Raw genomic sequence first — 23,470 nt, 5'->3', positions numbered from 1 at the left:
CATGCACGCCACGAAGGTGTGCTTGTAATTGATCATAACTTGCTGTAAACAATAGAAATTTGAACCTTCAGCCTAGCGGCAAATGGAGAGACAAATTAGTGCACTCCCAATGCTACAAACTACATGTAATTTCTATATGTATTAAATTTTATAGACACTATATATAGAAATTATGGTCCCAATAGATAGTTTCTATAGAATAATTTTTTATCTAATCACATTTATTCTATCTCCATTCTTAGCCAATCATATCACTTCATATCTTGGATTTCGTGTAGACATGGTTTCTAACTTAGACCCAGTTTCTATGATTTTTGCTCTATATCTTCAATAACTATCTTGCCATATCAGTAAAATACTTAAGTAGCACTACAATTAATGTATATAGAAACCATGATGATTTCTGCATTGGGAGTGCTCTTAAGAGGCAAATTTATTCATGAAGAACTGACCTGAATGAAGGCTGCTTCTCTTTGGCTTTTTGGTTGGACCGCTAGTGCAACATATTTCAGGTCAGTATGAAGTTAACATACATTCATATTAATTGAAGCAGCAATAAAGATTTGCTATTGGATCTTAACATTCTATAATTGATGCATCCGGATTCCGGGCAGCTTAGTTTGTGGCCTTGTTCGTTCTCTTTGAACCTCTAAAGTTGGTTATGGCAGTGGCCAGTAGGTATTGACTGATTTTATATATCTTACAAGAGTCAACCACGAATGACTTTCGCGCTTAGAATATGAAAATAGAGATACAAGCAAAAATAATTTATTTAGCTAGCAGAACATTATCTATTGTGATACTTAGGAGATTTGATCACCAAGGATTGCTGGGAGCAGTCTTCTCTGTCCATTTAGGCTTGGCTAACTTGACTACTCTGATGTGTCTTAGTGCCCGCTAATAGACCATGCCCTTTCATATTCTTCAGCTATCTGCAGTTCTCAGCAGCAGCGTGCACACTCCTTGGTCAAGGACACAGTGGAAGGGCCTGGCCGCCTGGGCGCCTAGGTGCGCCGTGCGCGTCATGCGAGCAAGAGACGAATGTTGTTACAACGTTGGGCAAATCGAGGAGTGGAGGTGGCAGTGCTTGTGCAGCGGAGACAGAGGTGCGGTGACACTGTCTCTGCACTGCAGCTCATCGCCCAATTGGCCTGACCACAATTGCAGCCGTGACGCGGAGGCACATGGCACGGACGCGAAGAAGGGAGTGCTGGTTCTCTGTCCCATGGCGCCGGCAGAAGGCTGTGTAGCAGCGAGGGCAAGCACCGACAGGCGAACGCATGGGGAGCAAGGCGGTGCTGCAAGTGTTCAGCGAGGGGGTTCGGGGAGAGGGGGGAGGCACGGACGGCAGGGGCGACGGGGACGCAGAGCAGATAGATGTAGATGACGACCTGAGGTGGATGGAGCACGAGAGAGTTCACGATTGTTCGGGTTACGAAGGAGTAGGTGGAAACCCGCCGTAGATGGAAGATCCTACGATGAAGAAATAGAGGCGACGTGGCCCAATATTTTACCGTGACGTGGCTCAATCTCTTGCCTGAGCCTATGGTGCAGATTTCGTTAGGTAAAGATAAAGATTCGTCTGGACAAACATCAGCTATAGCCACACCTAAAGGGCAATTTGGATTATGGCTAGGATTTGAACACATAAGTGGCCCCAGTTCATTCGTACACAAGTACACCACATATACGTATATGCTCTAAAAAACAGTACACCGTATGTATATACATATACTCAACCGACGGGATGACAGGGTAATCTCTCCGTCGAAATTATAAAGGTTATTTCCTGGTTAGGATATGTCTTTAACTAACAGTAACTCTAGTGATACATAATTTTGATGACACAAAATTGATGCCAATGCAATCGTATTCAATTCAAAAACACTTCCTCGTGCTCCATCTTTTCTCTTCATACTTGGCACACAACAACACCCCAAAAGAATGTTACTGAAGGCAACCCTTCCATGGCTTCTACAAAGAGGGAAAATGCCTCACTATCTTTGCTGTCCTAGTTCCACATAAAATGGATAGATTGATACAATAATTTAGCGCGTAATGTATACATTATACACTAGGTAGATGCTATATAAGGGTCAAATGCTACAATAAGCTTTTGGTGCCTACAGCACCTTATAGCGGGTTGGGGCCTTATGGGCATCAAACTTTTTTGGAAAAATTGGGGGGCATCAAACTAATGGGGGGTGCTATAACCAATGAATGGTTGCACCAAAATTTCATCCAGAGGCAGCCGCAAGTTTTTCCCGGTCTGTGCACTCCTCTTTATCGAACTCCTCTATCAGCTCCCGTTGCCGTTGGGTCACCTCCCTGAAAACAGGAAAATCATCGTGATCACTTTAATCCTTTGCTGAATAAAATAGAAATGAAGATCTGCTGCAGGCGAAGAGGCATACGTTGGAACCCTGATATTGAAGTGAACATACTGATTCCCAAACACTGGCGAGTTCCTCGCTTTTATTCCTGAAAAGTATAATGTGTCAATTACAAACAAAAGAATATAAAAGCTAATGTTCACTGTCCAATATTTTCTCTTTCACCAATTATCACGGGGCAAAAGGCCAGAGCGAATGATGAACTGATCAAAGAATAAATTAAAAAGGGTTTTATGGTAACTCCAGTAACCAACCTTTGCCCCGGAGGACGACCTTCTCTCCAGGCTGGGTACCTTGGCGAACCTGGACAAATAATATGACAAACAAGGCAATCATTAGGACATCAGCAGAACCATCCTGAACTGACTGACAAGCATCATGCAGCAAGAATTTGAAACTTCGAATGAAGTAAAGAACGCATACCTTGACTGTAACATTTCCAGTGAGGGTTGGTACCGTGACAGTTCCACCTAGGACAGCCTGTAAATGAAATTTTATTGATTTAGAATTTAGAGCTTCTCATCATCCAAGAAAAAAGACTATTTAGACAACAATATTCCAAATAGCACACCAAAGTCCATTCTCAAGAACATTCTCATGCATGCATATGTGCGCACAATCAAAGTCCTTTCCACCATTGAACTAGGATCACACCCACGCCCACCTCATTATCACACCTTTCCCTATATGGATACAAACCTCTGACCAACATACCTATGCTCCCTCCTTCCACCACAGTGATCTAGACTAGTGCACGCTCACCAATGCCCACACCCAGTGCTTGTGAATGCCCATGACAGTGACCTGCACCCTGCCTGGAAATGCCTACTTGCACTTGCTGCCACCCTACTCACATGTTGCTCCAGTGATGCCCATTTACCGTTAACATATCTACAGTGACCACTACAGATCAAGAGTGATGATGTGACATAGGCACATAGCATTCAGAAGAGTCATGGGAGGCTTGAGCAGAGCAGGTGCGAAATGAGAAATTTCAAAGATTGACATCCAATTCATGACCCTTCCAAGATTTGACAATGCCAGTGGGTCAGATAGCAGATCTGGCCAGTTAGCACCAGAGAGAACCTGTGAATCGAGAATTCAGATCGAGGGAAAGTGAGGGGACAGATGGAGAAAAGAGGAGGAAACCAAACATATGTGCAAAAATAGATCTCTCAGGTGTGGGAGGTAATTCCTTGGATTCGATGGATGGGGTCAGGAGGGCAAAAGGCATCGAAGCACTTTGTTCATTCTGACTGCATACCTTTTGTCAATTTCTCTCCCCAGAAAAGATGTCTTATGGTGATTAAATCTTAGCTCAGATCGGATACTTCCATCACAAACTATGTGATAATCATACAAAAGAAAGCAGGATTGCTAAATATGTGCTGCTAGTACAATGAAAATGTATGTTACTATGTTTGCAATTTAATGAATTTATCGTTTATCGGAAACAAAGATGAAAATGGCATAGCATGGACATGTACCTTGATCAGAACACGAACCAGAAGAAAAGAAAAAAGAGGCGGGGGGGAGGAGGAGGGGCAGACCTGAGCAATGCTTAAAACAGAATCAACATGCACATGGTTGCCTTCTCTTCGAAAGATAGGGTCCTCTCTAACCTGTAATAGGAAATGAAAATGAATTTCATTTTATACTTCCATGAGACCTTGCATAGTACTGACTAAACTGAGGGCACGTGTGGCATTCACAGCAAAAATGAAAATAAACCTTGATAGTAACATAAAGGTCACCAGGCTTATTGCGTTCAACATCTGCACCACCCTTACCAAAAACCTTCATGGTGTCATTATCGTCAATTCCTGAAAGAAAAAAAAAACGCTCCAGTTATAATGTACCCAAAGTCCTGTCCACAATAAACACTTGACATTGCATGATTGTAGGAAAGAGTCAAATGTTAACTGAACAGGCAGAAATTCAGAATGATTCAGTAGAACTATATATTTTATAATAGAGCAGCTAGATGATTTGACTTAAATATTAACTTTCTTAACTAAGCATTGCATGGAAAGTGATGTCTGAGTTATAACAAGTACACCAGTTGGAAATGCTTATAATACCACAAGTTTACACTTCACAGCATTCAAAAAAAAATCTCAAACTACGCAGGAGAATTCACAGCATTCAAATCACCAGTAGAAAGAAAGAAATACGCACTGTTTTGCATATTGAACAGAAAATTCAGAATTGTCTGATAAGATGTATTACCTCCATTCCAAATTATAGGCCGGTTTGGAACATAGTTTATATCTAGGTGCATAGCAAAAGCTATGTACCTTTAGAGCCAAAACGGCCTATAATTTGGATGGAGGGAGTTCGTGTCAAGTATATATTCTCCTTACCTGCCGCTATGTCTAGCTTGACAGACATTTTCCCCTTCACTACCTGTTCTCCTTTGCAAGTCTTGCAAAAATTCTACAAACCCATTTTGAAAAGCAAAGAAGTTAGGCCAACAAAAATGAAAAATCACCACCAGTGATAAACCATATAGATCTATTCTATAAAAATGCTGGCAGATCCCCCCGCCCCCTCAAAGAACTAAGTGCACTCAATGCAACGACAATAGCCAATGATGAATTGGATTTTATGTTCAACTTACTGTGGAATGTAACATCAGAAAAAAAAAAACAGGAATATGCTATTGAAACAGAAAAGGTGCACCTTGACAATTTTTCCGCTCCCATTGCACAGGGAGCAAGTACATTCAACAGTAAATATACCCTTCTGCATGTATATCTGCATTCATGACAAGATTTTGAAGGTCAGAGTAGTCCCACTTATCCAATGTAGTTGTCTTTGGAGCTCAGAACAAGGAAACAATTAATGCTTTCTGTTCCAGGGCGTTTGGCGAAAATATTGCTTAACCAAAACAACAAGTATTTGCAAAGGAAATCAATTTGCTAAAATGATGTCTACTATTTAGTGGAGTTTGTTATCTGTAAGAAACATGCCATGGAAAAATATGTTGCCAAAGGATACATACCACACCAGAGCCTCGACATGTTTTACATGTTTTAGGCACAGTTCCAGGGGGGACACCGCTTCCATCTGCAACAAATAAATTAGAAGCTTATGACATACAACGAAGCACAAATGGGTAAGATTGTCAACAGAATAAATAATTAAATATACAAGCAACGTCACATACTGCAAGTTCCACAAAAAGTATCAGCTTCATATGTAATGGTTTTTCTGCAACCTTGGACAGCTTCCATGAATGATAGTTCAACAGAAACCTACAGTTGGGGGGGATAAAGAAAGCAAGAACTAAATTAATATGCTCAATTGAAAGCGAACAGCTGTAGTAAAAATCAACTAACCTTGACATCTTGGCCACCTCTGTAGGCATTATCAAAGATCTGTTGACATACAAAAAATATATATCAGGTATGTATGTGTGTATGTAAAACAATAATATATAGCTAAATACATATAGCAAGGGGTGAAACTATACACATAAAGAGTTGAATAGCGAGCAGAGAAATTTGCTAGATACTGAAAAGGTACTATTTCAAATCATGTTTAGACTGCCACCTGACATGAAAGGTCAATATGATGTTTATTTCAACATAAAAAAAACATTGTAGTTCATCATATGTTACAACATAGACAAAGGTCTAACAATGAAGAAAAAATAATATAACTAGATGCTATTTTACAACCTTGTAGCATGATTTTTCATGGCGACCTTCCAACAATTTATTGTTTTCGCATGCATCTTTTTTTTACAAAAGCATCATACAAAGAAGAGAAATATCACATGTTTAAATTGTGAATCAAAGATCTCATGCATAACTCACCAAATGGCAGGTGTATAAAGACAGTACAGATCTATTTAGGGCATATTTATGATACATAAAATAAAATCATAAGGACAATGGTTTTTACATCGCCAAAGATGTCACCAAATGGGTTACCCTGAGGAAAACCCGGCCCTCCAGGGTCACCACCTGATGCTTGACGCTCGTATGCTTCTGGTCCAAGCTGCCAATTACATAAGCATGTTATACTAAGAATAAAGTATTTTACTGTAATGGTAAAATAAGGTTTCATGAGTCATGGAAATTAATGCTACCAAAGCTAAGCAAGCTGGATTAACACAAAAAAGCACAAGCTGGCCAGCTGGGTTCAGTATTAACAATATATAAATAATCTGTCTCTATGTGACTATCCAATAACATCACAATTTTTGTTTCAGTAAAAAGAGAAATGACAATAACCTGATCATATATTTCACGCTTATCATCATCCTTCAAAACCTGACAAATGCAGATAATATCAACATTTAGGAAAAAAACATGTACTATGGTTCATGAAAGGTAACTATATTTTCTGCAAGAACCTCACACCTCATAGGCACGGTTAACTTCTTGAAATTTTTTTTCTGCATCAGCATCATCTTTATTAGTATCAGGATGGAACTTCTTTGCGAGCTGGAGAAAAATGATAAATTTTGTTAAAACCAAATGAATTACCAGATAACAGGAAGAAGTAGAAGAAACAGATCGATGGGAGCACAAAAGGGATACAATATGGAGAGCATGGTGCTGTAGGCATGCAAGAGACAGTTAATAAATACATAAATGGAAGCAGTGCCAAATGGATCCCAAGCCACAATTTGGGTTGGGATGGAAGTAAATTCCTATTTGTGGAACCCCAGTTGGCTGACTTTGGCCTATTCTACCAGAATCTTGGGTTATCTGTCCATCTTATCATTCAGATGTCATCTTTTGCATTGAAACTCTGTTTCTAATTATCCATACAGGGGAAGCGGATCATCTTAAGTTGACAAGTTCAACAGAGTTTTAGTTTATGTTTCCTATAGATGAGTTTTGAAATTCAAAACATGATTAGCATGGTAAGGGACAAGTGCACCATGCAGTCAGATGCAAGGCCAGGGAACTGATTCCGGTACATAAGTGCCTAACCAACTAGTTGTAGACTTGTAGGTATTACCCAGGCAAAATTAAGATGAGCAAAATAGAACAGGTAGTCAGACAGGTCTTGTGAAGTTGCTCAATAGAGAGGTTAATCATTCAAGTATCGCCAATAGTTCACTAACATAGCCGTACTTGTATCCAATACTTCTCTACATTACCATAGTGTTGTTTTTCAAAATCCTGTTCCTGTATCACCATTACCGGTATCTCATGTCGGTGATACATAGTTAATCAGTATTAAACTAAGTAGCAGACTATAGAGGGAAGAGTACAATAGATACTGTCAGAGGCAAAGCAAAGAGCGTAAGAAAGGCAGAACAGAGAAGAAAAGATAAGAAGTAGCAGAGAAGCAGCACAAAGCAATTGAAGCAAATACGAGCATAAGAGAACTTAGGCCCTCAAGGCAGCAAGGTTGAGATGAACAGTAACATTGGGGGAATAAGGAATATCCAAATATAATCCCGAAGAAGTTTAACGATGTCCAATCAATAGGCAATATCCTAACTTTGTTTCTGAACGGAGGTGCACATCCTAACTATGATATGTAAAAAGTACGTACCGCATAATATGCCTTCTTTATATCCGGTGCAGAAGCATCCTTGCTTACTCCAAGCACATCATAGAAATCCCTTGCATACACCCGCCTTGTGGCTAGCATCACAGAAACATAGAAGTTTTAATACAGGAACTGATGTATCGCAGTTAATAGGAAGCATGTCTGAAACTTAAAAAATGGTACTACAGTAGTAAGAAACAACCCTAAGTGCCAACTTAGAGCACTTTGCTATCTATTTTTCTTCGTTTGCACCGGCGATATCATCGACGGTGATCAGGGACAACACAGTGCTGCTTTGGTTGCAATGGATGCAGTGGAGATGAAGACTTCGTCAAATTTTATTTAATTTTCTTTCCTGACATGGTCTCTCCTGTATTGGTTATTGTTTTCCTTAATATAATTCAGGTATAAGATACTCTAGGGTGTCTTTTTGCCCAAAAATAAAGAGCAAAGAAAAAACAGTGCCAGAAACCACCAAAGTCAATCCTGTTATTATTTATTTATTTGTTGAGTTATCTTGGTAACTCAATTTTTTATAAGAAGTACCTCATGTTGCCTTTTATCTGTAGCCTACCACAACTTGCTTGGGAATAAAAGGTTTGCCGTTGTTGTTTTAGATGCATTAAACCATTTAAATTTGTGGTTTTGGGACAATCTGAAATAATTGCATAACCATCTCAGTTAAGTATTAGCCAAGCATTCTTAGAAGCTACAGTCAAAATTACACATGAAAAAATAGCAGTTGTGGTCTCTCTTTTCAGACAGAAAGGGGCTTTTATTGTTCTAAGAAAAAATCACTTTCTCATTTTGTTTTTTTTTCATTCATAGTGGTAAAACAGAAAACATAGAAAAAAAATGTGTCCCTTGGTATTCACAAAAGCTCTGCTGAACATGCAACTATTTTCTTAGAACTCAAGTGCAAGTCAGGATCAGAAGGCCAAAGTCATCCCGGATGGCAGCTCTTAAATGAATTGAATGATTTAAATACATGGTCGTAATGGAGTTGTACACAAAAGGTAAAAATGTTGGCTCCCCGGATAGAAAACAGAAGATAGAACTAATCTTAACCAGATCATGAGGTCTTGGTTTCAATTGCCATACAGTATAACATCAGATTTCAACAACAACAACTATGAGACCTCCTGTAACAATAAACCAAACCACAACTAATTTCACAAGATGAACCACTGTGTATGGCTAAATGGAGACGTGGAATTACACTAGGGTCGTCAATTTGACACAAGTACTCACCATGGAACGACCTGCTCGGACACCACCAGCTCGGGCTCCGCCGCTCCCTCCCTGTCCAATTTACCGATAAGCAACACAGGCCTCCGCGGTCAATACATTCAAAAGGCATAAAAAAATTTAAGAGAAGGAGACTTACCTGGTTCAGGCAGCCGCGATGGTGCGGTCCATGCCGAGGCGGCAGCGCCGGCGAGGTGACGGGCGAACAACTCACGCTGGCAACGGAGGTGAAGGGGTTAGCCGTGGAATTCGGGATTGGATGAGGAGAAGTGAGGGAGCTCACCGTAGAGGAAGAGCTCGCCGCGGCGGCGAGCCTGGAGGCGGCGGCGCGCGCCATGGGGGTGGAGGCGGGCGGTGGCCCGGTGGGAACCCTACTTTGCAGCGGGTAGCAGGCACAGAGAGTGGGGCTTTTGTGGCTTCAACCGCACGAGAAAATGGGAGGGTTTTAGATTTCGATTTTGGAAAATTACTAACATATATCTTGAAAAACTGTATGAATTTTCCCATTTTTTAGCTAGGCTTTATGAGAAAATGGGAGTACTTATTACTATCACCACTCTTGTTACCATATCAAATTTAACCTTTATTTTTCTACAAAAGATTTATATTGATGTGACTAGATCTATTGCCTACATCGATTAAGAGGTGGTGTGAACATAACATGATTTGGAGAAAATGAATTTTTTTAAGCTATCTGTTTATGAGGAATAGTAGATCTGAAGATAACAATGTGCTATAGAAATGATATAGAACGAGTGACAAAGGTCTTGTCTAGTGGTGAAACTAGGAGTAGGAAGTTAGAGTTGTTATTTTCGATGATCATCTTTTTTCCAAATCAGTCACCCATTACTCATGGCTATTAATCGGTCAGAACCAGCACGATAACACCTTAATCACATAGGCAACGCTATAAACCTAGAGCATACAAGGCACCAGTAGAGTTATGTTGTCATACTATTACGTAATTTTTTGCTCTCGTAATTGTATGCATAACTATTTGGTTGGTGCTACTTTATCTTTAGGTCAGCTTGAACTAAAACAAATGTCTCGATGTATACTTCATCATCTCAAACTCGTAATCAAACTTGTTGGTTCTAACACTCCATGGATGTTGTGCTTGTCTACAACATTATGCTATAAAGCTTTATTGCCTTCTCTTTCTTTTAATGTGAGCCCTACAACGTATGAGGTGATAAAGGAAAAACAACCATCAAGCATATCTGTGTCTTTGATGTACATCTAACTCTAAATCTGCAATGGACATGAGCTTCATTACAATGAAATAACCACTGAAGCACAAAATTACAAAAATGATAAGTTATGCTTCATCTATGAAGATAGAGAACATTTAGTGATTGGTCGTTAGAAGCAGAAGAAATCACTATTACAACACAAATTCTTTTGTCTTGTAAACAAAGACTCTTTTGACCATATTGATGTGCAACATATAAAAATTTGCCTTATATTTCAGAGTTCTTGCTCCACTTTAACTCTTTTCAACAACTCTAAACTATATAGTGCTAGAATTTCATGAGTGTATCTAACCAAGTCTAGACCGATTGAGTCAAAGCTATTACTCGTAGCCTCTCTTTTTTAGAAAAAATGCATGTAGCCTCTCTTTATTGGTATGGTGAGTGAACTAGAAATTGTTAGAATGTTAGACATTATTTGGTATAATTTAATTTCGGAATTAACAAGATGTGCATATGTGATATTGTTTTATAACAAGTGACTAACACTTCTATCATGATAAGCAACATACTTGATCAAATGAAAAGAAACGACAACTTAAAATAATTGCATTGGTACACCCACCGGTGGCGAAGGCACTAATGACATCATTCTCAATAATTGATATAGTGAGTATGCTGAAGTTGTAGCTTACATTAGCATATATGTATTTTGAATACAAAATAGAAGAGTTGAAGGTTTATGTCCACGTGTAAATATTGAAGCCTTGTTGAACCTTTATCGGAGCAAAAACAACCAACTCCAAACCAGAGGACGTTTCTATTCAACCGCGCACACATGCGACATATTATCATCTCTCTTAGTTTAACAACATGTATAATACTTTTTTACTTAAGTTGAGTTAACTTTTAGCCAATTTTATATACTAAATATTTATTATCAAAACACCAATGATTTACCGAGGGGTATAGATGCTTACAAAGAGTGGGATAAACAAGCCAATGTTACAGTTTTATGTCATTGTAATTTTCTGCTTATATGTAGACTATACAGATGTGACATGTGAGCACACACGTCACATTGTGCCCATACACACATGGTTTATATATATGTGTCTAAACCTTATGAACTAGGGATAATTAAGGTGTGTTCGGTTCTAGGATATAAATAATGGAATGGTTCCGTTGAGAGGGATGGTTGAGAGCGATATTTATACACATAACTTTAAGGGATGATATCGTCCCTGCTTCGCGTTTGGTTGAGAGGGAGAGATCATTTGTGATCCGTGTTTGGTTAAAGGACGTCGGAAGATGAGATGAGATACTTAACATGTGAGATCTATTTGTCATTTTTTTTCTCTTTCATCTTCTTCCTTTATTTTTGTCTGATCATTCTCTAAGGGGTGAGACGGCTTCTCCCATGACCGTCATGCGCTCGTGGCCAACAGATCCCTTGGTTGTCGCCTCTCACAATAGACGCCTCCTGCGGCTTGCACACACCCACAACTGAAGTGCCTCACGGTGTGTGTTTTCATGGTTCGGTGTCCGTCAACACGCGCGCCATGCGCCATGGCCGGTGACTCCCTCGACCACCGTCTCTCGTGGCCGATGCCCTCTCTCGTAGCTTAGAGCTATTGTGCACGTCCATCTTCCATATCTTTCCACCGATTTTTAGGCCTTGTTTAGTTCATCCCAAAAACAAAAATTTTTCAAGATTCTCCATCACATTGAATCTTGCGGCACATGCATGAAGTATTAAATATAGATGAAAACAGAAACTAATTGCACAGTTTACCTGTAAATCGCGAGATGAATCTTTTGAGCTTAGTTAGTCTATGATTGGATAAATTTGCCAAATAAAAAAAAGTGTTACAGTATCCAAAACCAAAAAAATTTTAGGAACTGAACAAGGTAAGAGATTGTCCTCGAATCTAGAGAAATATTTTTTTCATGGATGATTCTGTTTCCGGTATTATCCCATTTCATCCATGCACCGTCGCTAAACAAACACTCCTTAAGAAATATAGCAATATATCAAGTTACACGTAGGTTCACTATTAACATTAACATGTGTTGCAGATGCAGACTTGATTATCAACGAGCAAGCTGTGTCAAACCCGGCTCGATCGCTGTCCCTTTTTTTTTTCTTTTTTGGGAAACGATCGCTGTCATTCGTAAGGCCGTGTTAGGCCTTGTTTAGAAAAGGCCAGCTGGGCTTGGCACCCCACAGGCCACAGGTTTACTTCTGGGCCGGATCGAGTAGCACCAGTGGGCCCTAGACGAGACTCCAATCCCCTAGTTAAATCCATCCCGTCCGTCCGTTTCCCCGCGCCCGAATCCTAAAGCGCAGCACATCAGTCCAGAAGCCGCAACCCGCAGGACAGGTCGGCAGAAAGCTCGACCTCTCGCCGACGGCGACATCCGGCGGCGGCGGCGGCGGAGGAGGAGGACAGGATGGTGGCCGAGGGAAAGAGGTGGCGGTTCGCAATGGTGTGCTCCTCGAACATGAACCGGAGCATGGAGGCGCACTCGCAGCTGGGCCGCGCGGGGCTCGACGTCGAGTCCTACGGCACGGGCACCCACGTCAAGCTCCCCGGTCCCTCCCTCCATGAGCCCAACGTCTACGACTTCGGCACCCCCTACGGCGCCATCTACGACGACCTCCGCCGCAAGGACCCCGACCTGTCAGTACAAGCACTTACTGTCATCTTCCCTCTCCTCGTCTGACCTACCTCCTACGGTTGGTTTGGGGGAAAAAATGTAGTGATTAGGGTTCTGGATGTGGTTTATGCGAAATTCAGTGTGCATTTGATCGAAACAGATAGCAAGCAACCATTCTAAATCTTACGCAATTTGCGTGTCCTTGTTCGCAATGTCTCTGTCTGCCCTCGAAAAGATGGGTACTTGCCGAATTGGGTCTGCAGGGATGTTTGTGCTCACGAGCGTTCCTGTTTCTTTGTGTGTGCTCACTAGATTTCCCGTTTCTTTGTGTGTCATCACTTTGACTTGTTGGGCACCCTGCGCGATAATTTGAAATGCCCTGCTCTCAGTGGATTTCTGTGTCGAACCATCCAGGTACAAGAGGAATGGATTGCTGCCTATGTTGAAGAGGAACACCTCGGTGAAGCTGGCGCCTCAGCGGTGGCAGGACAATGCCGGTGATGGGGTGTTTGATATGATAATGACCTTTGAGGAGAGGGTCTTCGACTTGGTTGTTGAAGGTATTTCATTCACCTCTGAACTGGAGCTTGATTTTGGTCTAGGAGATTTGTAAAGCAGTTATAATTGTACTATGTGTTGTAGCATTGCATAGTTGTGTAGACATTCAGCCTGATCAGCTGAGCTTGCTGCTGTAGCGCTGCAGTCTGCAGCTGCAAAGCTCCAGCTACCCATGACCAATAGCAGAGAACCATAAACGGCACAGCAGCAGCCCGCACTAGCACTTCCGAATTAACTAATGGAAGCTAACATTTGTTTTTGTGTCCAGATATGAGTAACCGCGAACCAAGGCTGATGAAGTGTGTACTGATAATAAATATGGATGTCAAAGATAACCATGAAGAAGCTGGTGTTGGGGCAAAGCTTGCTGTAGAGTTGTGCCAGAAGGTAACCATATGTAGTGCATAAGCTTTACTGAGTATTAACTTGTAGGCTTTATTGTTAATGATGCCAATGGTAAGTAATCAGTAGGCTGAGGACCATGTGTGCCCTTAGGTTGGCAGCAAAATTAATTGTTAGTTCAAGACTTCAAGTAAATAAAACTGAATGATAAATAAATATCAAAATACATGCTACCTGGATGAGTTAAATGCCAAAGAGAAGCAAAACACCCTTCACACTCCTAATAATCTTCTTCGAGGGTTGCTGTTGTTATCCACCTATCCCATTGCACGCTCACTGCTGCTGGTGATGAGAGGTAACTAATGGAGAAGGGAGAAAGGGAAACAGAGAGAGGCTATCAGGTTTGGCAGTGGAATAGGGAGGCTGCAGGGGTGCTCCAGCTTTGACTATCATGATCATGTACCGCAGTAGTACTAAATGTAACTTAGCTAACCAGCTCTTGCGTTTATTTCTGGCTGTCATTGCTTGGTTATATCAAATTATTTTCAAATGAAAGTTTCTCATATAATTCAAGTATTCTGATTGGTGGTTTCAGTCATGTTTAATCGGTGCTCTGTTCCTTGATATCTCTGGATTAATAAGTTCAAATTCGTGAATTCACTTTCATTCAAAAAAAATCATGATTAACTTATTTTGAGTATGTGCTTCATGTTGATATCATTGGTAGCATTCATAGCATAGTTGTAAATTCCGTTCTGGTACCGGCCTGAACAGCCAAAACACCTCATACCGTCGCCTCAGCCGGTACACAGCAACTCCCATCCCGTACCCTTAAAAATACCGGCCATCTCGATTTCTTCCGGCCGTTCCGGGCAGATTGATGATCTGCCCAAGCCGGTGCCGGTCAGTCGCGCTCCCTGACAGCACGCTCATATGTGCGTCCAGGCCAGGCGCTGGCCCGCGGCTCTCCTAGCTTGCACTGTGACGAACGCTGGAATACAGAGACAATAAAGTAGTATGTAGTATGATCTTTCCCTCACCTGATAGTAGCATGCATCATGCTATTCCGTACTCCGTGGCTTCAGGAATTCAGTTGGAAGGTTTGCTAAATTGGGTTAGAGCACAGGTCCATCATATGTTAGATTAGCCCAACATGCAACTAACCTGTCATCTGTTTCTTTTTATTTATATGTTCTTATTAGTTCTTTTAGCTAATTATGTACTCCATATACAATATTAAATATAAAATAATAAAATCCGGAATGGTATGCCAGAATGCACCAGTACCAGAACATATCATTCCAAATGCTAAACTGGAATGATCACCATAATGGAATTGACAAGCTTGATTGATAGATCATATAAACCCCCAACAAATTCACTGTTTTGGAAATAAAGGCTCATAGGTTGCTTCATCTTAATTTTAGATGATTAGTCAATATATTTGGACCTCCCTTGAAAAATAGTGTAGAAAAATATTTTTATTAAAACTCTCTTTTTTGCATTGAGGAGTAGTGTATGAAATCAGTAACAAAATGATGTTTATTTGAGGTATTTCTTTCTTTTCTCATGGATCATTACAGAAGGCTCGTTTGGCTTTCTGTCCTTGTATTATGTTATATGGTATCTAATGCAACATACATTTTTTGACCCAAAATTACAGCAGAGCAGGGGAGACCCCCACTTGGAGATTTTTTATTAATGCAACATACATTTGTATATTACAATGATGTCAAAATGCTTAATGGTGGTATATTGTGCTGTGGATGGAATGCGACATTAACCTTTGGACTGCTGAAACACAATATTGCAGTGGTGAATTTGATTGATATACTACTGTTTTTCTCATCAACCTCATATTCCGAATTTCTGCTACAATTTGTGCCCTTTGTGGATAGCAGAAATTCAATTTTCCAAAGTTGCTGCTTACAAATGTGAATCTACTAATGAAACTAGACATGCTTTTGGTGATCAGCGAGGAGTCAACTTATATATGTTATTCCATTCCAGCTTGAAGCAATTGATGGTGACTGGGAGGACATAATTGATGACCTGATTACTGCATTTGAGAAGCAGCACAAGCGGAGGCTTGCATACAGCATTTCATTCTACTAACTTGTATAGTCCCCTGTGCGGACAGAGGTTGCAGTGGATGGTTGGTAACTTGGCATTGTAGTAAGCAACTGCACAGGAGTGAAGCATCAATGTTGTGGCAGTGTTGCTTAAATTCTTCCACGTTGACATTTGCAAAAACGGGAGATTTGTGGAGCTTATATAACCTAAGAAGAAATAACTTGCTCGTGCTAGCTGTTTTTTATTGCTTCACTGATGCTGGACAGTAAAGATGGCGATGTTGCATCAATGCCATCATCTCAAGCTCATGCCACATACAAGTTGTAATATTGTTCAGTTTAGAGTAATGAATCTATGCCAGTGGATATGTGGGTGCTGTTTGTTGTTGTTCGTAGGCAATGTTTTCAGGTCATCTGGTTGAACTTGGTCGACTTGGGAGTTGGGACTGACTGGCAGTGGCGGATCTAGGATTTTAATTATGGGGGTACGAACGAAAAAGATATAGTTCATCGATATTTTAACATAACATAATTAGATCACTAAATGGTGATAAAATAGTTGTGAATATAGAATGTTAAGGTTGTTATATAAGCTGAGTAGACTAGCAATTATGTATAACAATGTATTATACATGTATATATTATTAAAGAGTATACATATTAAGTGTTTTTCAAAAAAAAATTGGGGGGACAGTTGTCCCCCCATGCTACTACTCTAGAACCGCCCCTGCCGACTGGATGACTTGTACAGGTCGACAGTATCCCTGATCAGTCACCTAGGACCGACTAGGACGATTAATCACGATTAATTAGACGACTTGAAAACATTGTTCGCATGTACAGAAACCCATCCATGTGAATGGCAAATACATGCATTTTTCGCTTCTTGACTGACTAAAAATCACCAAAAATGAATTCATGTATTTTTCTGGCCATGTTTAGCAACTTTATGGGTTATCGACATTGAAGTCGATAGGTTTTCATGTCATTTTGCTGGCTAGTTTCTTTCGTGTCCCAAACTTATGTTTTCTAACCCTGCATCCATATTTTTGCTCTAACTACCACACTTTATGAAATAGAGTATCTTCTGTCCTCTAATCCTAAATCCAAACTTATTCTTACTATTTTCCATGCTTTTATGAATTTTGGCTGGGTTCTTCCACCTGAGGCCTTTTCGATCCAACCAACTAATAGTTAGATGCTAAAATTAGCTATGGCGAATTTGAACATACCCAACTAATAGACTAGCTAACTATTAGTTGAGCACCCAACTAGGGTATAGTTGAATACTGCTAGCTAATAACTAATTATTAATAGCTAATAAATCCAAACACCCCCTCTAAATATGTTATTTACATTACCGGATAAAATTTATGGATCCAGCTAAAATACTACCTAAATGTTAGCTAGGCATCCAGCTCACGGATTATTTGGATCACTCCCTCTGTCCTATTTATATGTCATTCTGGCTATATTTCTAGGTGTCTAGATTTAAAGCATCTTTTATGTATCTAGGCATCATGTATCTCTAAATTCAGAGAATCTTTCATGTATCTAGTAGAAGACCAAAATGATAAATAAATAGGGACGGAGAGAGTAATAGTTAGCTGGATCCAAACATGTCTAACTAATAGGCTAACTCGCTATTAGCTGGGCACTCAGCTAATAGTTAGTTTGGATCCTACTAGCTAATAGGTAGCTAGATCCAAACATGTCTAGCTAATAGGTTAGCTAGCTATTACCTGGGCACCCAACAAAAAACTATTTTACTAGTATTAGCTAATAGTATTGCTAGTCAATTGAAATGTCTCTTCCACCATTTGTTGAGAATTAGCAACTAAGAACGTGTTTGGTTCGGGGGTTTTCCTCCATTATCGATTCACAGCGGCACCTCATCACTTTATTTGTTGTTTGGTCCTATCGTCCTTGTATCTGGTTGTCATATGTGTCTTCAAAATCACGATCCCGCTCATCTCCCAGAGTTAATGATTACGCTACCTACAACTCGCTCCCGTACAAAAGTTGGCATCCCAACCAAACAAAAGCTCCTAGTTATTGCAGTGTCATTGATTACATTACCGTTGATATCCCATAAGTTAAACCAAATAATACCGTTGTTAGCCAGGACAAAGTAAAGAAAGGGGTATTTTTGGTAAAACAACACTTTAGCCACCTATTAGTTGGTGGGATCAAACACCTCACAACTAGTACTGCTAGCTAATAGCAAGGAGCTATTAGCCATATGAGTTGCTAACGAATCCAAATACTCCCTCTGAACATGTTATTAAAAATACAGTCAAAAGCTCAACAATTGTTATGAGGCCATCTTTCTTTATTATGGACTTTCCTGATTTATTGGTATTATGGTGTATATCCTTGTATTTGCTGATGCCTACTCAGCACTTTAGTATATGTTTGATTAATATGCATATTGAGAGATATGATTGTGGGTGTTGCTAGGTTTCATGCCCTAAAGGCCTCGTTGGATCGATATCATTTACATAATTAGCTCACTGATTCAAGTAGCATTAATTAGTGTTGCAGTGTCATTAAGGACTTTGCGCACATCTCCTATGTCTCCATCTTGAACCATTGAACTCGATCGGCTTATAAGTTAAGGGTATGTTTGGTAGAGATCTAGACTCTCACGGAAACGTTTGGATCGACTCTCAAGAAAGTTTCTAGTAATGAATTAGAATCACTCCATGAAACCGTTTGGCTAGTAGGCTAGATTTAAACTAAAAAATATTTTTCATAAAAATCATAAAAATAAAATTGTTCTTTAAAAAATCTAAATGTTTTGTGGGTGAAGAACAACTTACAACCTATTTTAACTTATCTCACTTAAAAATAATTAACTAAAAAATCATGGCTACTAATACATAAGGGATACAAGAATTAAAATCACATAAAACCAGCTACATGGTGTTTCTCCTTGCTAGGCATAAAATGAGAAATGTTTCTAGTGATTCTCGAGTGAAATGTCTCTCAGTGACCCATTTGGCAGTGACTCTACTGATTCTCGCAAGAATCAGAAATGTTTTTGTTTGCCAAATGGTGCCTTAGTTCATGCATGTAATTTAGGACGTGTTTGATAATTTTTCTACTACAACTTATACAAGGCATGGTAAAGGAATGTGTCTATGACATGGTGTAAGAGTATGGTAACTTACAATCATGATTTTAAAACACCATTTTCAAAAAAAAATTATGACAAAATTTGATGAACCAAATAGGCTTCCTCTTAGTTTGTGCTCCGAGCTAATGGCCATCGCAATAGTGACATGCCAAACAATATGATCATCAAATGTTGATAGGTAGGGAGGTTGATAAGTTGTGAAGCATAAAAAATTGTAATATTTGTCATTTGGACAGTTTTCCAGAGACATTTATTCTTCATACAAAGTTAAAGACGTCGCAATGATAAAAAAACCAATGTGGATTGTCCATTTACCTCGTTTGAGTTACTTAGGAGATTTAGAAATTTGATTTATTAGAGATACTGCATAACAAAATCACAAAAGGTTATGTTGTCCTAGAGATAAGAGAGAGCTGCACATAATCCCAAGTTTGGGCTAAGCACTTAAGTAGAGGAGGCCTTCTATGTGATGTTCGGTTATGAAAGTCTAGGCTAAAAAGAGGAGTTTTTTTCATTATTATGTGGATTAGCACGTTTGGTATGGAACACACGGGAGTTGGAACATCATCACCATGCAAGCAATTTGGCTTGTGCTTACTAGTACACTTCTCTCTCTTTGGGTGTCGATGTGTTATTTGGATTCATCAGTGCATTCATTACCACAAGTTCAATGTGGTGAGATCCATATTGTATACATTTCATGGATATTTTACTCTTACTACCAAGTTATGTGTAATGATGCATGCAACTTGCAAGTAAAGTTGACACAAGTTATGTCTTCCCATAAGTTGCTATTAGATGTACATTACGAGTTGCCATAGGCACATGAAACACGTTGGTAGGCTATATTTTACATGAGATGCTACCTATACAAACAAGTGTCCCCAATCTAAATAGAAGTTGCTATATTGCTTTGTTGTTACTAATTAAATTAAAACACAAGTTACTATACTTCTAACATAAGATTTTTTTTTGGTCGCCTTTGAAAAATTTATTACATGTTTTTTTTGCTTGAGCTGATTATTTATAGACAAGACGTATTAGACATAACATAACAACATAAGTTTCTATATGTGCACATTCCTTGTTGACTTCATCGTTGACGTTATCCAAAAGTAAAAGCAATGACGGGCCCTCTCTCCCCCAACAAACATGCTTAGTACATGCATCCCCAACAAACATGGGCATGTAGCAGGTGATGATAGGGTGGCACACTCGACACAACATGATGGTTTGTGCCTTAACGTGATGCCAATAAATAGAGGATCCTTATCTGATTATGAAATAAGTACTAAAGTAGGGACAATGTTCATGACTAGCTATAGGAGACCTGTTGAAGGCAATAGGATCAAATGGATGTAGGAGACTCGTTAAAAGTGATAGGACCAGATGTATGCTTTCCTGCTGAGGACTAAATTTAACTTTGTAAGGATGAAGGGAAACATGTTGGGACCAAGGAATAAGGAAAGAAGATAAAATTCCCATAAAGATCTAAGGTGTAATGTGTGTAGCCCAGAAGACCTTAGGGCAAAGGTATTATTTATCAATCTTACCTTTTAAGATAGGACCTTGTGTGTTACGAGTGTGTAGTTGCTATAAGTGGTATAATGCTTAAAACCCCTGTGATCATGAGCGGATACAAAATGTTTAAGTCAAGGGAGCGATCATGTCTCTTCTCCTCCAGCCTACCCCCTCTTCTTCTCCCTCTCTCTTGCCCTCTTCTTCCCTCTTGTTGTTTCCACTTCCCTCACTATATTTCATGGAGCCTAGCAGGGTAGGAGGGCTTGAGAACTCCCCACACTTATGTGCTAGATCCACCCTCGCTTGTCATAAAATGTAGATCGTATTCTCAAATAAAATATTAATGTGCATATAATCATCTGGTCCTCTAGTTTTACCACTTCTTTTCTGGCACTTTTCGCACACTAACATCTAGACTTTCTTCTTTAGCGCTTCTCACACACTAACATCTAACCTAGACCAGTGTAGAAGCCAAACCAAAGAGAAAACAGAAGTGACGAGAGAAAACATCATAAGTGATTTTACTTAACATAGGCTTTTTTTTCTAAATGTTTAACATACTATTTTTTTAAAACCATTACGTTGCCCTAAAATCAAAGACAAATATACCACAGTAGCATCGAGCCATCATTTTGAGCCGTTGCGTGGCAATAGCGCCATAGCATAGATTGCTGCCAAGCGGGCCTCCGTCCATCCAGAGGTGGCGGCGTCCAATCGCAGCATCCCACCGAGATCGCTCCCCGTCCCCCGCGGCTTATCCCCTATCCAGGCCTCCTCCCCCGCTCCTTCCACACAAACTCACACACCACCACCGCCCCCATGCCCCTTCCTCCTCTCCTCCCCGCCATGGCTTCCACCTTCTCCCCCACTTCCGCCGCGAGGGCCCTCCTCCCGGCCTCCACCTCCCGCCCACTCTTCCTCGCCGCAGCTTCCTCAGGTAACGTCATCTCATCTTACATTTCCCTCCCCTTCCCCACTCTGTTTCCCACCTCGCTCATCACCGAGCGCCGCCGCCGAATCCAACACCCCTCTCACCTCCCCTCCCCGGTCTCCTCGCAGGTCGCATTCAACCATCCAGGAAGGGGCTGGACTTCCGCCGCGGCCGGTTCACCGTCTGCAATGTCGCCGCCCCCACCGCCGCCGAGCAGGTACGCCCCCCACGTTCCCCAATCCCCGCCGGCCGGATGGAACCGGTAACCCTTCATTCGTTCCTCCGTGACCCCGCATTCGATGTCTGCTTCTGCTTCCGCGCAGGAGGCGACGGCGTCGTCGGCCGCGAAGGAGAGCCAGCGGCCCGTGTACCCGTTCGCGGCCATCGTGGGGCAGGACGAGATGAAGCTCTGCCTGCTGCTCAACGTCATCGACCCCAAGATCGGCGGCGTGATGATCATGGGCGACAGGGGCACGGGCAAGTCCACCACCGTGCGCTCCCTCGTCGACCTGCTCCCGGACATCCGCGTCGTCGTCGGCGACCCCTTCAACTCCGACCCGGACGACCCAGAGGTGATGGGGCCTGAGGTCCGCGAGCGGGTGCTGCGTGGGGACGCCGGCCTCCCTGTCACCACCGCCAAGATCACCATGGTCGACCTGCCCCTCGGCGCCACCGAGGACCGCGTCTGTGGCACCATCGACATCGAGAAGGCGCTCACCGAGGGCGTTAAGGCGTTCGAGCCCGGCTTGCTCGCCAAGGCCAACAGGGGCATACTGTACGTCGACGAGGTCAACCTGCTGGATGACCATCTCGTCGATGTGCTGCTGGATTCCGCTGCGTCGGGGTGGAACACGGTGGAGAGGGAGGGTATCTCCATATCCCACCCTGCTCGCTTCATCCTCATCGGCTCTGGTAACCCGGAGGAAGGGGAGCTCAGGCCACAGCTGCTGGACCGGTTCGGGATGCACGCACAGGTTGGTACCGTCAGGGATGCCGAGCTCAGGGTGAAGATCGTGGAGGAGAGAGCTCGTTTCGACAGGGATCCAAAGACGTTCCGTGAGTCGTACAATGAGGAGCAGGAGAAGCTCCAGCAGCAGATATCATCTGCACGGAGTAACCTTGGCGCTGTGCAGATTGACCATGACCTCCGTGTCAAGATATCCAAGGTGTGCTCTGAGCTGAATGTTGATGGACTCAGAGGCGACATTGTGACTAACAGGGCTGCCAAGGCTCTGGCTGCGTTGAAAGGAAGGGACAGCGTCACTGTGGAGGATATTGCTACTGTCATTCCAAACTGCTTGAGGCATCGGCTCCGGAAGGATCCGCTTGAATCCATTGACTCGGGTTTGCTTGTCATTGAGAAGTTTTATGAAGTCTTTAGCTAGATTGTTCTTGAGGTAAACGTTCCTTAGTCACAAATTTTGGCAGGAACCCTCTTGTTCTGCTGTTCTAGTAATATCTGGAGCTTGAATTTGGTATCAATTTTGTGCACCTAGCATCATGATAATGTAGAATCCATTCCCTTCCATTTGGAATGCATGCTATGAGCATCATAATGCTCTTTGCATTTCAGTCTTCCTTGTAAATCAATGTTACAGCATTGGATGCTAATAATGTATTATCTTGTGCATCAGTTTGAATTTCTAAGTATTCGTGAGCCATGGTTTTGACCTTGTGCAATCTTAGTACCCTATGCAGTTGTTTGAGAAAGTTGGGGATGTGGAGTTGTAGAGGTTGAAATACATTTAGTTGCCTCGCAAAATTTTTTAAGGTATTCCTGCTTGTAAGGAAGTGTCCAAATGGGTGTTGGAGCACTGACAATTTTGACAAATTAATATGTGTTGTTCCCCCATCGATGAAAGAAGAAATTAATGATACGAAGCTAAGTGTTGTGTACA

General features: G+C 41.3%; 3 protein-coding genes across 4 annotated transcripts; 2 read left to right on the top strand and 1 right to left on the bottom strand.

The window, feature by feature from the left end:
* Nucleotides 1,764-9,588, bottom strand: LOC8076271 (chaperone protein dnaJ GFA2, mitochondrial). Its single transcript, XM_002441842.2, has 18 exons — nucleotides 9,442-9,588; nucleotides 9,298-9,373; nucleotides 9,162-9,212; nucleotides 7,914-8,005; nucleotides 6,764-6,847; nucleotides 6,635-6,673; nucleotides 6,303-6,398; nucleotides 5,735-5,773; nucleotides 5,563-5,650; nucleotides 5,398-5,462; nucleotides 5,076-5,150; nucleotides 4,757-4,829; nucleotides 4,125-4,216; nucleotides 3,944-4,015; nucleotides 2,817-2,873; nucleotides 2,648-2,696; nucleotides 2,415-2,481; nucleotides 1,764-2,328 (listed from the first exon to the last, which is right to left on the bottom strand). The coding sequence occupies exons 1-18, from the start codon at nucleotides 9,493-9,495 to the stop codon at nucleotides 2,238-2,240; spliced, it is 1,260 nt and encodes a 419-aa protein (XP_002441887.1). The 5' UTR covers nucleotides 9,496-9,588; the 3' UTR covers nucleotides 1,764-2,237.
* Nucleotides 12,677-16,369, top strand: LOC8076270 (RNA polymerase II subunit A C-terminal domain phosphatase SSU72). 2 transcript variants are annotated; one of them, XM_002442839.2, is made up of 4 exons: nucleotides 12,677-13,032; nucleotides 13,424-13,569; nucleotides 13,836-13,954; nucleotides 15,920-16,369. In XM_002442839.2, exons 1-4 carry the CDS (start codon nucleotides 12,803-12,805, stop codon nucleotides 16,022-16,024), a joined length of 600 nt encoding a protein of 199 aa, XP_002442884.1. In that variant the 5' UTR covers nucleotides 12,677-12,802; the 3' UTR covers nucleotides 16,025-16,369. The 2 variants fall into 2 exon arrangements, with proteins under 2 accessions (XP_002442884.1, XP_021302387.1); XM_021446712.1 differs by lacking the exon at nucleotides 15,920-16,369 and adding an exon at nucleotides 15,573-15,745 and having other exon boundaries at nucleotides 12,685-13,032.
* LOC8079870 (magnesium-chelatase subunit ChlI, chloroplastic) lies at nucleotides 21,342-23,229 on the top strand. Its single transcript, XM_002442838.2, has 3 exons — nucleotides 21,342-21,578; nucleotides 21,701-21,789; nucleotides 21,896-23,229. The coding sequence occupies exons 1-3, from the start codon at nucleotides 21,461-21,463 to the stop codon at nucleotides 22,955-22,957; spliced, it is 1,269 nt and encodes a 422-aa protein (XP_002442883.1). The 5' UTR covers nucleotides 21,342-21,460; the 3' UTR covers nucleotides 22,958-23,229.

The sequence above is a fragment of the Sorghum bicolor genome, chromosome 8 (genome assembly GCF_000003195.3).
Source record: "Sorghum bicolor cultivar BTx623 chromosome 8, Sorghum_bicolor_NCBIv3, whole genome shotgun sequence".
Taxonomy (NCBI): Eukaryota; Viridiplantae; Streptophyta; class Magnoliopsida; order Poales; family Poaceae; genus Sorghum; species Sorghum bicolor.
Note: the sequence above shows the minus strand (reverse complement) of the source record. Positions and strands in the feature narration are given on the sequence as shown.